This window comes from Papaver somniferum, unplaced genomic scaffold, assembly GCF_003573695.1.
Source record: "Papaver somniferum cultivar HN1 unplaced genomic scaffold, ASM357369v1 unplaced-scaffold_21, whole genome shotgun sequence".
NCBI lineage: Eukaryota > Viridiplantae > Streptophyta > Magnoliopsida > Ranunculales > Papaveraceae > Papaver > Papaver somniferum.
Window position 1 is genome coordinate 16,874,143 of NW_020631041.1, and position 16,114 is coordinate 16,890,256.

General features: G+C 35.9%; 2 protein-coding genes across 3 annotated transcripts; both read left to right on the forward strand.

Annotated features, from left to right (window-relative positions):
• Positions 1-1,346: 1,346 nt before the first annotated feature.
• On the forward strand, positions 1,347-9,142 carry LOC113340006 (tubulin--tyrosine ligase-like protein 12). Of its 2 annotated transcripts, none has more exons than XM_026585217.1 (15): positions 1,347-2,360; positions 3,109-3,372; positions 3,841-3,965; positions 4,421-4,637; positions 4,932-5,057; positions 5,145-5,401; positions 5,713-5,820; positions 6,203-6,344; positions 6,469-6,640; positions 6,855-7,012; positions 7,587-7,910; positions 8,074-8,148; positions 8,334-8,403; positions 8,505-8,662; positions 8,832-9,142. In XM_026585217.1, the coding sequence occupies exons 1-15, from the start codon at positions 2,082-2,084 to the stop codon at positions 8,979-8,981; spliced, it is 2,625 nt and encodes an 874-aa protein (XP_026441002.1). In that variant the 5' UTR covers positions 1,347-2,081; the 3' UTR covers positions 8,982-9,142. The 2 variants fall into 2 exon arrangements, with proteins under 2 accessions (XP_026441002.1, XP_026441003.1); XM_026585218.1 differs by having other exon boundaries at positions 3,841-3,962.
• Positions 9,143-10,361: 1,219 nt separating this feature from the next.
• On the forward strand, positions 10,362-11,874 carry LOC113339692 (amino acid transporter AVT1H-like). The gene is made up of 3 exons (XM_026584927.1): positions 10,362-10,431; positions 10,616-11,226; positions 11,341-11,874. Exons 1-3 carry the CDS (start codon positions 10,362-10,364, stop codon positions 11,872-11,874), a joined length of 1,215 nt encoding a protein of 404 aa, XP_026440712.1.
• The last annotated feature ends 4,240 nt before the right edge of the window (positions 11,875-16,114 follow it).

Here is a 16,114-nt window from a genome sequence, read left to right on the forward strand (position 1 = left end):
CGTTGGAAATCTTTTTAAGAGAGCTACGCAACGAGTACAAACAAGAATATCAAAAAAAAAATCACGAAAAAATCGGAGATGATCATCATTTTAGGAAAATTTTTCGAAAACTTGATACATAACCATTATGCAGCCAGCAAAAAAGATGCATAACATATTCTGCAGACGCATAGCGAATTATGCAACCTTTTTCTCGTCTGCATAACAAATTATGCATCTGCATAACAAATTATGCATCTATAACAAGTTATGTAGCCATCGTTTTGGTTGATTTTAGTGCGTACATAAAAAATTGATGCATAATGCATCATGCAACCATATTCGATCAATTTTCTCGATGCATAAAAGATTGTGCAACAATTTTCTCGATGCATAATGCATTATGCAACCATATTTTCGGATGCATAACAGGTTATGCATCAATTTTCACGACTGCATAACTTGTTATGCAGATATTATTTTAGGTGCATGCCAAGTTATGCAGTCTTTGTTTTTGTTGGTTTTAATAGTGACGAAAAAGTTGATGCATAACGTGCAATGCAACCGTTTTCTGGTCTGCATAACAAGTTATGCAACAAATTTTGTAGATGCATAACAGGTTATGCAACCAATTCCATAGATGGATAACAGATTATTCAACTATACAAATACAAAATACTTTCCTAATGTAAAACAAATTCCACTATTTGCAGGGTAACCAATTAATACGAGTACTAGCAGAAAGTACATAGAACAATGCGCAAACCGGCAAAGTGAAGAGAGTTTATAGATGGTTTTATGATAATTTTAACACCGACAAACAAGAACCATACTTTTTGAAAATAAAGAAGCCATACTAATTTACTCATCTGCTGGTGGTAATATCTTAACACTTAGAAGCTCAACCATCAGTATGGGTCTTAATCATATTCATCTGTCGTCAGTTCTGTTGGAGGATAGTGAGGAGGCATCTGGTACTGGTCTTCGAAGTTGATGCTCGGTGCAATTTGAGCCAAATCTTCTCCATATTCACCATTGTATACGCTTTTGCCTTTCTCAACTACACTGTCAATCCAGGCACCAACAACAACAAAGCATCTATATCTCGTCCACCACCAGCTAACTCAGTTGCAACACTAGCCATTAAACCATACCAACAACAGCAACACAACATTGGACCGTTTCGTTCTCTTCCCGACTTCAACTCAGCTTCTATGCTTGCAGTAACCATCTGCTTCTTCTCTTTTCTATCTCAAGAACCAATTTGAAACCCGTTACTGCCATTTTATCAGAAACATGTATCTGAAACATGTTTAGGAAGATGAGAACATGAATTATTTGAAGGCGGTTCATCTAAAGAAGGTTTATTCATCTTTGTCATTCTAGTTTCACTACCGATTCTTCCAAATTCCATCAATCCTCATCCGCAGCGGTAAGAGATAATGATTTCAATCAGATTTCAATAAGATAATTTTGTTTTTTCAACACCCGATCTAATAGATCGGAATTAAGAGATTCAGCAATACCACCACAACTTTTCTGCCGCTCAAGTCAGCCCATTACAAACACCAATTAGATCTGATCCTGAAATTCACAAGAACAACGAGAAAAACTTGATTCTAGTGAACCTAATTTCTGAGATTTGGAGAAGGAGATGAGAAATTTTTGGGGAGAAAATCGAGGGGTTTTCGATTGTGTTGGGAAAGCTAATCTCTTGCGAATACATGATTATGATTAAAAACGAGATAAGTAGAAAACGAGAGAAAGAAGAGAAAAATAGAATACTCGAAGAAGAAGAAAAAGATCCGAGCACAATTTTATAAATTCTGAGTTTGTGAGAAATTTTCTTACAGAAAATGGGTGCGCGCCTGAGTTTTTCTGGACATGGATTTTATAGTGGAGAAAATCTGAAAAATGAGTCTCCCCGTGGTTTTTACAAGAAACAAACAAAGACAATGGACTTCACAAGAAAGCCCATCAATTAAATTTCAGGCCCACGAAAATAGCTACCCTACGCCCTAAAATAAGCTTCACACTCCCACTGTACCCTCTCTCTCCCACAGCCGAAACTAGAAGTTCCGGAAACACTTAAAACTCCATTAATGGCGACATCAAAAATCAAAACCCTAGAGGATTTCATCAGAGTTCATGCTATACTCTTAGCAGCATCAGGCATTCCTTCATCTCTTTACCCTCAGCTCTATCAAAAACTTTCGACTGAGAATTTCGATGGTGGAAATTTCTTTCAGATTGAATCATGTGAAGAATTTGATAATAAACAAAGAAAACTTGTTTTCACATCTGATTACATTGAGAAAGAGTCTCAAATCTTTCTTATTGATCATGCTTGGACTTTTCGCCTCTCTGATGCTCGGAAACAAGTGAGTAGTTATCATCAGAATTACTAGATTTTGATTTCATTTTTCTTGATTGATTTGAAATTGTGTTATTTTTGAGCTTAATTGGGAAAAGTTTACTGATTATTTTGTTAGATTTTGAGGGTTTATTTGACTTGGAGTTAACCTGTTGGACTATATTTGACTCTATGATTTTCTCAAAACTGGACTGATTTGAACTCGTTGGACTATGTTTGTTGACTTGGGAGATCGTAATTCAGATCAAATTTTGTAGACTAGTTCAAGTTTGCTTAAAATTAAACACTTTAAAGAGTTTTATTTGTGTGCTGCAATCTATTGGCAATCTGTTATATTGTCGGAATTCAATGCTACAATCTGATTGGATCTGTTTTGTTACATTTTGTTATTGCATTGTATTAAAACTGTCTTAAATCGAAGTATGGTATATCGCTTCTTCCACAAGTGGGAATGTATATTGTCAATATTAAGTAGCAGTCAAGAATTTGCATTTTTTTTATTGGGCGTATGCAGCTTAGTTTTTGGTTATAATGGGAATTTCTGGCAACAAATCAAGATAACAAGTTATAAGGTGTCATTTTCAGGCAGCTACGTTAGTCTGCATTGTTAGATCTTAGATGTTGGGTTAGTTGGGTACATGGGGTTTAAAGCAGAAGCTTATTCTTCATCGTTATATTTATCCAACCTTTTTTTTTGTGTGTTTGCCATTTGTGTTACATAAACTAAACACGTCTTCATATGTTGGTAAATGCAGCTGCTGGAGGTCCCGGGTTTAGCTCAAAGAATGGCTTCATTGATGTGTGTAGATCTTGATGTAACCTCAGATTTGGAGGAGGTAAACACCGAGTCTGAAAATGGGCATGGCAACATTACTAGAAGAGATGTGGAAGAAATAATAGAGAGGGAGATTCGTGAAGCGCGAGATAAAGGTTCTAATGGTGTGAGGTGGTTAGAGCTTGATGAGCTAGACATAGACGACGCTACACTTTGCTCTCTGGATTTATCCAATAAGTTTCCGGTTCGTTCTGTCTTAATATTTACTTTTTTTACCACCTACGAATACTGCATTGTTGTTTCGTACTGATGAGAGCTGGCATTTGATGCCTTCCATCCTCAAATCTAACACATATCCTTCTTTAATGATACAAGTTAAAGTGTAGTATTATACTCAGATATAATCATATGGATCACCAGAACAAAGGGGTGCATTTAGTCCTTAATTATTGATCGCTTGATAGTTTATTCCTTTTGGAGTAGATGATGAAATATCTTTGAGTATAAAGGACAGCTTTTATACATGTGTGTACTGTGTAGTAACGTTATCTTGAATCGATAGCAGATGCTTTTGGTATTCATGTGTTTTGTTCGTTTCCTTCTTATAAGCATTAACTTGGTTTAAAGAAAGAATAATACATACTGATGCATTTTTTAATCAATATTTACAATCTCCACGGTGGTAATTATCTTGCCCTTTTTCTTGCATCAGAATCTGGTTGCACTTAGCTTGTATGGCAACAAGCTTCAGAATCCAGAAATAGTGGTACGTGAGATTACTAAATTCAAGCACTTAAGAGCTCTTTGGTTGAATGAGAACCCAGTGCTGCAAAGGTAGTAAGTATTTCTGTCTCTTTGTCCAATCAATAATGTGGAATGCATTTTTATGTTTTTGAGTTCATCTTTCCTATTTGCTTTACGCTTCTTAGTGATTTTGTCTGTAGCTTTTTAATTATCGAATAAATTTGAATTTCACTAGCTTATCAGAACAGACCCCCTTCTGTATCAGTGGATACAAGTAATACAATTATCAACTAATAAATGCCGATTCTTACCTATATAAAGTTATGTTTACCTGGTCTTAAAATGTTGTAGATGATGTTATCATTGCTTCTTACTGAGAAACATTGATATCGTTATCCATTGACTAAGAGATGAAGAGCTTGTGGTGTTGCGAATTTTATTGTTGATTTCTTAACAGCGGATTTTATGTCTATCTCTTCTTTTCCGTTTTAGTTTAGTAACCTTCTGTTAATTAAGAGACTTAACTATTTCCTTTGGATTGTTTCTAGTGATGGTCAAATGGAGGATACAATTGTGCAAGAAGTTCACGGTTTGGAAATATACAATTCACATTTCACTAATAAGTTTAGTCGGTGGGCATTGGGGTTCTGTGGAGGAATATATGGCAAGGATAATGCTGGCTGTTTTGATGAGACAGCACGTCCATTGGAGAGCTTGACCTCTCTTGATTTATCGAATAGATATATCCGGAATCTGTTGATTGAGGTATGATTATTTTCTTTACATGTTCTCTTATTTCACTCTTCGTTGTCATAAGTTTTGGGACTTCGTTCTTCTATATATGTGCACGCTTTCTTTCACGTCTAGTTTAGTATTTGTTTGATGGATACCTGTAGGTTCTGTCTATGTTAGCGGATGTTTTATGACTTTTTTAATCTTTTAGTCACTTCTCTGACATTGTAAGTTTATAATTAATCATGTTGGTGTTGTAAGTTTATAAAATGTACTAATTTATTCCTCTTTTATTTCCTTCTTTTTGTGGCTTATCTTTAAGGACAGACATTTTCGCCTATAGAACTCCCCTCTCTTTCACATTTAAATTTGCGCGGGAATCCTTTGGACCAGAACTGTGTTACGGACTTGTTGAAGTTCTTGAAGCAATATACCACTTTACGAACTTTGGAGGTACATCTGTTCTGCATATATTCACAATTATTTTAAATTAATTGTGGAAATGATATGATTCACATTAACCTTTAATTTTACATTTAGGTGGATATTCCTGGTCCTCTTGGGAGAAGTGCTATTGAAATTCTTGAATGCCTTCCAAACCTTTTAGAGTTTAATGGCGTCAGTGCATCAATAATTTTAGAAACAGGAAAGCATGTGATTGATTCAGCACTCCAGCCACGCCTGCCCGAATGGACTAGAGATGATTCCCTGGTTGACCGTGTTGTCAATGCAATGTGGTTGTATTTGATGACATATAGACTTGCTGACGAGGAAAAAATTGATGAAACCTCTGTCTGGTATGCGCTTCTGTTTCATATTCTTTCTGATTTTGCTTTATTATACTCAAAGCTCGATTTCTGCACTAGACTTTTGCTGGTTGTGTGGGTCATAAAATTTCCTACTAAGGTTAACCATGGGTTTTTCAGCTTACCATTAGATAAGCCTTTTCTTTCTTTTCTTTTGGGTGTGAAACCATTTTTTTTGCTGATTCTTTGTATTTTGAGTTATCTGTCTGTTTGTGCTAATTAACTATAACTGTAGGGTTCAGTATTTTGCATTTATATGCAAAGAGACTGATTTAAACTACCTATTTTGAAATTAATTTTAGGTACGTGATGGACGAGCTAGGTTCAGCTTTGCGCCATAGTGATAAGCCTAACTTCAGGGTGTCTCCATTTCTCTATATGCCAGATGGGAAGTTGGCATCAGCAATAAGGTGCTTTTGAAATTCTTTTTACATTTGCAATTAGCTGCGTGACATGCTATGTATCTCAATCATACCTATTGTATAATTTGCATGCAGCTGCTCTGTGAGGATCATCTGATCCCATTGACTGCTATGCTCCTACTATACCATGGGAAATAGTCATACTTAATGGCCACATATATGCTACATCATATGTTAATGGCATGTGCCATAAAAACATCCAGGCAGTTTTTATTTGGGGTTTGCAGTTTTCTGTCCCTGGTGCTGGATCCGAAATATGCATATAGAATTCTGGAAGCTAATAACCTATGTTTTATTTAGCACATTTTTCTTTAATAAATTTAGCTATACTATTACCCAAAATGTGTTTAACGCGGATAAAATATTACAGCTTTACCATTTTATGGCCGATCCACAATGTTCGCAAAGGAGATGAGTGTACTCGTGATTTCCTATTTGGTATTGGAGAAGATAAGCAACGGTCTGCAAGGTATACTGCTTGGTTTCATACCCCGCGGAATTTTTTTATCCAGGTATTCCCATTTATACTGTTACTGAGCAAAACTGTTTTTTTTTCGCTGCCATCTTCTCATCGTATATGCAAAAACTGTTTTTTTTTTCGCTGTTCATCTTCTTATCGTATATGCATTCTTTTAGGAGTATGAGATGTACAAGAACCAACTTGCCTCAAGGAGTTCCGTTCCTGCCTCTCCCTGTGTGGAAACCTCTAGCCCTGCAAGTCTTACTCGAAATGATGGGGCTGCACTTCGTGTTTACACTGATGTACCTCATGTAGATGATTTTTTGACGCGGCCCGAATTTGTACTTAGTAAGTGATTTTAAAATTTATTTCTGTTGTGTGTTTCTTTTACTAATAGAAGATACTTCCTTTGTACGTTTGATGATACATTTGTCTTTAGCACAACCTAAATAAATCTTCTTTTGTTGACCAAGCCAGTTGTGAGTTTTCTGATTCATAAGTCTCAGAATTTTTGCCTAACGAATTTCTTTCACTTTTTTTTTTTTTTTTGTTGTTGTTGCAGCAACTGATCCAGCAGATGCTGATATTATCTGGACTTCTGTGCAAGTGGATGACGAAACGAGAAAAGCTACTGGAATTACAGACCGCCAATACGTAAACCAGTTTCCTTTTGAAGCTTGTCTTGTCATGAAACACTATTTGGCAGATACCGTACAGAAGGTAACTCGTTACACCTTTAAACTACACCAGTTCACTAGTTGCTATTTTATTTTATTTTACTGTGAGGAAGTTTATGTCTCTTGGTGATCCTGTATAAAAGCAATGCCATAGCTCAAGTAGGCTGAGTTCAAGCTCTATCAAATAGTACTCGTTACACCTTTAAACAGCACCAGTTCACTAGTAGCTATTTTATTTTTATTTTTTACTGTGAGGAAGTTTATGTCTCTTGGTAATTTTGTATAAAAACTATGACATAGCTCAAGTAAGCTGAGTTCAAGCTCTATAAAATAGTACTCGTTACACCTTTAACTGCACCAGTTCGCTAGAAGCTTTTTTTTTTTCTTACTGTGAGGAAGTTATGTCTCTTGGTAATCCTGTATAAACGCAATGCCATAGCTCAAGTAGGCTGAGTTGAAGCTCTATAAAATAGCGCGGCTTAAGATCACGGCTTTTCCTTGTCATAAATAAGGTAAAGGCATGATCGGTAGGATGGTTACTGGGCTCTGTCTTTTCCTTCTTGCATGTCTTTATCGGTATGCTTCGTTTATTTACATTCTTTATCCTTTTCAAACAGGCGTTGGGATCGCCCGAGTGGTTACAACCCACCTATAATTTAGAAACGCATCTAGCCCAACTTATTGGTGACTATACAGTGCGCAAAAGAGATGGGAATGACAATCTGTGGATTTTGAAACCATGGAATATGGCAAGAACTATTGATACAACTGTTACTAGCAATATATCTGCTATCATAAGACTTATGGAGACAGGTCCAAAGATATGTCAGAAGTATATAGAGCGTCCTTCCTTATTCAATGGAAGGAAGTTTGATCTACGATACATAGTCTTGGTTCGTCAAATCCGCCCTCTGGAATTATTCCTTTCAGATGTTTTCTGGGTATGTATATCCTTCCCATAATATTACAGAGGCATGCTTTATAAATTGTACAAATTGGTTGTAAATATAGAATATGAATTTCGATATATTGGTTCTGTCCTAAATATAGACATTCTTTTTGAGTTGTAAATATGATGCATACGTTGATTTGATGTGTTAACAGGTAAGACTGGCAAATAACCAATATTCAGTGGACGAAAGAACTCTTTTTGAGTATGAGACTCATTTCACTGTTATGGTAAGTTTTGCGTGCTGAGCTATTTTCTACTCAGCATTCTTATGAACTGGTGCTGGACCAAAAAGGTTGAAGTTTGAGGATGGCTTGATAGTTGACATATGTCTATTTTTCTTTCTATATTTGTTCAATTTACTTCTTTTCGTGCATCCTATGTTACTTAACTTCAATTGTCTTGTAAATTTCAGAACTACATTGGTAAACTGAACCACATGAACACACCTGATTTCGTGAAGGAGTTCGAGAAGGAACATAATGGTACCAAGACCCCCCTATCTATAATTTGTACTTACTAATATATCATTTCTTGTTTATGATAAATGTAAGCTCGCGTTCATTTCTACTTTACTTTATTACAGTCAACTGGTTGGATATCCATCAGAACATTAGAAAAATGATCAGAGCTGTATTTGAATCCGCTGCAGTGGTGCATCCTGAAATGCATAGCCCAATGTCCAGGGCTATGTATGGTGTGGATGTAATGCTCGACTCATCTTTCAAACCTAAGTTATTGGAGGTATATAACCAAAACAACTTAATCGTCAATCATAGTTCTATATATTTTTTACTGTTACAATATTTCGAACCTTGGAACTCATTGTGAACCCATATTTACCCCGATTACTTAATTTTGTGTTTGTCGACATTTTCTAGATGTTTCAATTTTAATTTCCACGAAAATGCAGGTTACTTACTGTCCCGACTGCAAGAGGGCCTGTACGTACGATACTGAAGCAATTGTTGGAAACAAGGAGATTATCAGGGGTAAAGATTTTTTCAATTTTGTTTTCGGTTGTCTCTTTCTTGGGGAAACCACTCATGTAACCCCATTGTAACCTCAATGTGATCTTCAGATGGTGAAAATGACACTTTTATTTTTTTCTCTTTTCTAGGGAAAACCACTCATGTAAACCCATTGTATACTGTACACTGATGCATATTTGCTTTGTTTTTTTTTTCCCCAAACTTATTCTGAAATGGATACTCAAAATGTCAATTCCGGTGTGTTGGATGTGTAATGCACTATCCATTTTCCCCTTGCCGAGTTATTTACACATTTGAGCCTAACTGACTTCCTTGTTAGTTAGGCTCCAAGATGTTTTGGTCTCGAATCAAAACGACTGTCTAGTGCTTAATGCAAGTCTTGTGGTTTTAGCTTCGGTCTTTATTAGGTGGTCTCTTGTGATATTTTGAGTTTTGTTTATGAATCTTGCTGGTGCAACAAAAAATCGCATCAGCAGTATGATTCGTTTTTGACTAGAGCTCTCTGTAACTTCCTTATTCTTGTTTTAAGTTTGGTATACCTTATAACACGTCTTCGGTTATCTGAAAAACCAGTTAGGTAGGTCAGTGGTGGCCTTTTGCTGAAGACAAAATGCTACCACAAATGTATTATGGGGTTGGAAATTGCCAATCCGAGATCAATAATTCAGGAAGAACAGAAAAAACAAATTATCAATGGGAATCAATAAAATGAAGCCTTAATGTTCATTTCGTTCACACTAATAAAATACACCGAGTAGCTATGGTTGCCAAGGATTTTACGGTAGGTTTGTTTTGGGCAACATAGAATCAAACCTTCAAGTGGGATAGTCTATTAATTACTACTCTCTTATATTCATAAACTATGTGGTGCTGACGAATTTCGAACTCAGTTCAATATATATGTTCACGATGGTTTCAAACTCAAGTCATTGGTAATGATCATTTTACCACTTTATTACAGTGACATCGGCTACTTTTACCCTTTCTAATTGAAATGAAAAGGTACGGTAACCGGTTGTTGGTGAATAAAACTACTTAGCTGGATAGCTAGACTTAAATTCTGCGTGCGATTATTCTTAGAACTTTCAATGGCACTAGCTATCATTTACTAGGATTTTTCATTTCAAGAATCTTTTGTTGTTTAAGCTTAATCGTTGACCTGACTTCGTTTTGGAACATATTCTAGTACCTATACTATTTCGGCTATAAATAGTTTTCAAGTATGGTAGTGTTTGAAGTATGTGAGTAGACAGTTTCCGATTCTGAATAAATTTAAGATTTTTGTCTCAGAAAGTGTTTAACCACGTACTGAGATTTTCTCACAATTAACCAAAAAATTCAAGTTATGAATACTTCTACAGTTTACCCTGAGGAACAAATGGTTCAAACGTGTATCAACAATAAACATCTACATGTACATGATGAGAAAGAATTAGAAGTAATCATCGGCAATGGCAAATGTAAAAGCGGGCAATAGTTCCTTTGTTGGGTCCGTAATAAACATGTCTGCTATACTTATAGGTACACATGCGTTTTCTTTTTTTAATTTCTCCCAGTTAATTACATCCTTTTAAGCTTGATTTTTCCTGAACGATCAACGTGTCGCCGAGTAACAATTAGTGCTAATTAGGAGGCATATGGTTTGGGTGATACGATAAATATTTCATGCAGCACTTCTAATGCATTTGTGTTCAACTCGTTGTAGGACTTGGCCAGCTATCAACTCCATATGCTTTACAAAAAGGCGGATGGACATCTTCATTTCTCCTGGTAGGGTTTGGTATATTGTGTGCATATACCGCACATCTCTTAGAGAAATGTCTCGAGAGAAATAAAACGCTAAGAAACTACTCTGATATTGGAAATGATGCTTTCGGTACTATAGGTAAAAATATAGCTTCAACCTTTGTTTACTTGGAAGTCTTTATGGCCCTTGTTTCTTTCACTATTGCAGTGAATGATAATTTGGCAACAATATTCACCGGAAAACACTTGAGTATTTCATGGATTCATCAGCTCTCAACATCTCAATTCTTGACTATTGTAGTAGTTATTATTGCATTACCTACTGTATGGTTGAAAGATCTTTCCAAGATATCCTTCTTATCAATCGTGGGAATTCTGTGCTCGTTCCTTATCTATATCAGTGTGGTATATATTACGATATTCGGAGGTATCAAGGCTAACAAATCTATACCCGTGCTTCAAATACAAAACATTCCTGCCATATCTGGTTTATATATTTTCAGTTTTTCGACTCATGTTGTCTTCCCCGATATTTACAAATCCATGAAGGACCCTTCCAAATTCACAAAGGTACATTCCGATTAAATGTTATTTTATCATGATAAATAGTCTTTTAATACTTTTTCCATTCATATACATAATTGTCACTGAAATTTCCCATGTGTGTACGTTTTCATCAATCAGGTATCGGTTGTGAGCTTCACAATTGTCACATTTTTTTACACAACGATGGCATTCATGGGAGCAAAGCTATTCGGGTCTGAACTGAACTCACAAGTAACATTGAACATGCCTCGCCATATTTTTGTCACAAAGATTGCTTTATGGGCAACTGTTATAGCACCTATAACAAAATACGCATTCGCACTCGTTCCATTAGCATCGCAGTTATACGATCAAAGATTACCTTCATCTGTGAGTGCAAATAAAAGATTGTTCATTAGGGGTTTCGTAGGGTCTTTGCTGCTCATAATTGTCCTAATATTGGCCTTAACAGTTCCTTACTTTGAGCAAGTTCTTGGCCTAACTGGCTCCCTTGTTAGTATTGGAGTTTCGGTTATATTTCCTTGTGGTTTTTATACCAAAATGTTTTGGTCCCAAATTTCAAGACATCGTCTATTGGTGAATGCAAGTCTAATGGTTTTAGCTTTGGTTTTAGGTGTGCTTGGTACTATATCATCCTCAAAATCACTTGTAGATAAAATCGTAGAGAAGTAAATCGATGTAATTTTGGGAGGAGAATCAGAGAAGTAGCAATTTACTGTCTAAAAGGCAAGATTGCAACCTTCTATCGGATATTAGTAGAGTTAGGGAGTCAGGTGTGTTCATGTTCTTAAATCATGCGAGTCTTATCTCCTCTTATCTGGAGAAAGACATTGCTACCGTGTAACTTTCTCTTTGCTTAATAAATGAATTTGCTTTTATTATCAAAACAAAGTGTTGGAAAATTAAGTAGTAGTAGTTTTAGATGAATGGAAATCCCTTGTCAAAAATTGTGTTCTTCGTGCAAGAGTAACAAGGAAGCAAAAGCAAAGTGGGAAATAACTAAAAAGCATTCGGTTGCAGGAAATTGATACGCTATGGATGTTGTTTTCGGAAACTGGTACACAGATACGAATTGTTTGTTACCGGAAACCACCATCCAAACACAGATAAGTTATCTAGTCTAGTTTCCTTGTGAATTTTTAATATCCTGTATTAAGTTAATTACTGCGCTATGTTTCATGGTTTTCTCTAATAGAAATTTGGTTAACCTAAGAACAGGTCAGGGAATTATTTCTGGTGTTACTTGACTAAGTGTGCCATGAACAGACAAAGGAGGTTTTCATAGTACTTCTTTGGGATACAATGGTTGTGAATATCTTTTTAAAAATGATTTAATTAAGAGGTGGACTCTTAATTTTTGTTTGGATCGTTTGCTCTTTATGGCTACACACAGGGTGCATGTATAGTCATGAAATGTGTGTGTGTGTGTGGGGGTGGGGGTGGGGTGAGGAGCATTTTGAACGGTTCTGATATGACGCAAGTCATGGGTTTTCATTGGTGATATTATTTTGTAACATCTTTTGCCAGGAAATGGAACGGCCTGAACCATTCATTGCGAGGTTAAACTTTTGAGTCTCTTTTGAATCACGATGGATTAACAAAATTAGAGATATACCCTATCAAATAGTGGGTATAAAAGTGCAAATGGGATTATATGAGTGAGAATCCCAGAACATTGAATTAGTAGTAATTGGTGATTCAAAATCATCAACAACTGTATGTTTTATTGTAAAAAGGGTGCGACAGCAAGGAAACTATCCAAACAAGGGTTGTTTGCCAGATCAACCATGGATTCCGAAACTTTGGACGCAAAGTCGGATTAGAAGTAAGAGTGACTTTGGAATTTCCTTGAGTATATACTAATGGCCAAAGTATATGCACAATCGAAATAACACATGGTTTAATTAGGTATTATGGAATGTCTCGACAAATGCATCGATGACATAGAACCATAAAGCAATTGCTCTCAAATGTGCGCGCATCTAAAAGAAATAGTATTTGAGAATTATATCAAGTCGACAAAGGATATAATTTCTAGAGAGAGCTTATAATTGCATCATCGAGGGGAATGGGCTTAAAGCCTACATTTAACGAATCGTATTAAGGGAAACCCAACCTAGTTGAATGGAGATCCCAAGATCTATGTTCAACGGGACAACATAAATTAAGAACGATTCACACATGAAGCACTGGGGAACATAACTCTAGATATGTTTCTACCCATTCCTATGATGAAACAGTGCAGCCTGTCGCGTATTTAAGGATAAGCATCGCTTTTAATGATTCCTAAGATTTGGAAAATTCCAAATAGGGTATGGCAGGATACTCTTAATAGGAAATCACCTATATGAAGTGAGAAGTGTGGCCGCTTCCGTGAGAATCTTTGATAGGCTAGGTTTATCTAAAAGCGCTTCATGAAGTCCGGGAACTGTTCAGGGCCGAAACGAACACAACCATGAGAACCAACTTGGTGAGAAAATAAATTGTGTGATAGTTGTTGTCTTGGTTTACACTTAAAAACTGACAGTTCAAAGCCTATGGCACACTGACCCAGTAGTAAGCCCAATAACTATTCACTAAGGAAGGTTCAAGGCTAAAGCTACCTATCCCCATGCAATTTATTTTCGTTTGAACTCTATTTAGTGTCTGTGTGCATTTTCTTTTGCATTGTTAGTCAATGAATTTTCATTCATGTGGGGGATTGTTGGAAAATTAAGTAGTAGTTTCAGATGAATGTAAATCCCTTGTCTAATACCTTAAGGAGTCGGGTTTTGGAGTTGATTGGATTTAGCCCAATTAAGTTTCTGGTCCATTTGGTTAGGGTAGTTTAAAGTTTGAAACCAAACGAAACCCTTTCAGAAACGTGAGAGGAAACAACCTTTCAGAGAAAACCCTTGATGGAAACTCCTTGAAGAATCGTGATGGTTCAGCGAAGAGGTATTATTGACATCTATAAATACCCTGCACAATTAGGTTAGAACATTAACTAGAAACCTAATTATCAGTCTACTGCATTCTAAAATCACCTTTCAAGTTTTGTGTTAAAGAGAGAGTTCATCACTTGCTTTGATTCGCCGTTTCTCGAAGTTTGGAGTGTTACTACATCGAGAAGTTAGTCGTTGTATCCTGGGAGACAGACATCGATAATCCGTAAGCACCAGTGCGGGGTGAATCTTTCTTAAGGCTAGAGGATATAATCCTTTCCTCGACTTTGATTTGTCTAATTTGGGTTTGCATCATTTTTCTCTTCTTCTATGTTTGTTTTATTGCAGTTTATACACAAGATTGCCAACACAAACAAAAAGAAAAAGCAGAGAACTAGCAATATCAATACATGAAAATCCTTTGTTCTTTTGCTCGAATGGGAATGCCCGATCTTATGTTAACTCTCCATTAACTTGCCTAATTTGTTAGGGTCTAGTTACCAAGTTATTTGCATATTATCGTTAACTAATAAACTAAACTCTTAATTTCTATATATAGAGTCATTGCCATTTATCATTATAACCACGATCTCCATAGTAAAAACCATAACCATTATGATGGTGATCGTTCGATTTCCAAATTATAGCAGTTTGAATTTGTCACTGATTTTGCAACATTTTGAGGATCCTTGACCACGTTATTTTCATCAACCACTTGCACCCAATTAAAATAACTAGATATGTTTAAATGACCTTTTGAAGGGAAATGACCGCTACCCATTTGAGTCGAAGTATGTCGTCCTTTACTTTTTTCATTAGTGATTTCTCCACCCCAATTTATTTCTGTAGATGTATTTGATAATTCTGTGAAGAGGGAACTTGGATAATATCCAATAGGAATTCCTTGTAATTTTATCCACCAATTTCCACTGCTTTGGTCCTGCCAAATTATTTGATATATATTTTTAGATCAAAGCTGTGATGGGGTTGAAAATCTGATCACTTATATTTTCTTATCTTGTAAATACTGAAGGTGGCATCTTTTTGGTTTCCTTGGAAAGTGGACAACTCGGTGAAATTGCAACCAAGGGAGACATTTGAAGATGTGTGCACAAAGCCTTCACATAAGAGGTTGTACCAACCTGAGCCAACGTAATTGTCCGTCTAACAGAAAAATAAATACAACGAATGAGTTTATCTTCTTATGAAAACAATAAAAGTAATACAGTAAGTGAGTTTATCTTCTTATGAAAACAGTCGATGTTCTTCGGGAGCATCCTTAGCACTGGCTTTTCCCATGTACATAAAAAGGGGGTAAAAGTACTTACAGTCCAGTATATAAAAAATCTGGTTTGTTCGTCACCATATATTACTTTGCCCACCTATAATTAAAACAAAGATGGAAACTTCAATGATGATCCATGAAAGGATATAAATTTGTGCAAATAAACTTTTGGATGGATAACTTACTTCCCATCCAACTTCAATAGTGTTCCTATTGTTTTCTTCACCTGCCGAAACCAAGATTTGGGATATACTTATTTCAGTTGGTGTCTCGGTAAGCGGTTTCCAAAGGTTTACTTTTGCTTGTGCTCCTAAAAAATTGCCTTGCACCTTAATGATTGCGTACTATATATGTATTCATGCACATACAAAGACGTATTAATTTCAATTAATACTAGCCATAGAAAAATAAGTTATAATAAAATAAAAATAAAAATTATATATACCTCATGGTCGCCTTCATTGTCTGGTTGTGAAGGTGATAATGTTGGATAACGATGTTTGCGTAATAGTGTAGGATCGTAATTTTTTCCTTTCCTCCGTATAGGGATAGTTCCTTTTGGACATAGTCCATATTTATGCCAAGTTTGTGTAAGTTGGAGTGTCCCAAAACTATTAGATTTCATCCTTTTTGGGTACGAACTTGGTTTCATCTGTTTCATAAAAAAAAAAATTAGCAGATTCAACGAAAATATTTATTATAT

What these genes read in the sequence shown, in the direction of transcription:
- LOC113340006 (XM_026585217.1), top strand. Translation starts at nt 2,082, where the DNA reads ATGGCGACATCAAAAATCAAAACCCTAGAGGATTTCATCAGAGTTCAT. An exon ending in TCTCTGATGCTCGGAAACAA is followed by an intron (nt 2,361 to 3,108) that starts GTGAGTAGTTAT and finishes TGGTAAATGCAG; the next exon opens with CTGCTGGAGGTCCCGGGTTT. An exon ending in CCACTTTACGAACTTTGGAG is followed by an intron (nt 5,058 to 5,144) that starts GTACATCTGTTC and finishes TTTTACATTTAG; the next exon opens with GTGGATATTCCTGGTCCTCT.
- LOC113339692 (XM_026584927.1), top strand. Translation starts at nt 10,362, where the DNA reads ATGGCAAATGTAAAAGCGGGCAATAGTTCCTTTGTTGGGTCCGTAATA. An exon ending in CATGTCTGCTATACTTATAG is followed by an intron (nt 10,432 to 10,615) that starts GTACACATGCGT and finishes AACTCGTTGTAG; the next exon opens with GACTTGGCCAGCTATCAACT. An exon ending in ACCCTTCCAAATTCACAAAG is followed by an intron (nt 11,227 to 11,340) that starts GTACATTCCGAT and finishes TTCATCAATCAG; the next exon opens with GTATCGGTTGTGAGCTTCAC.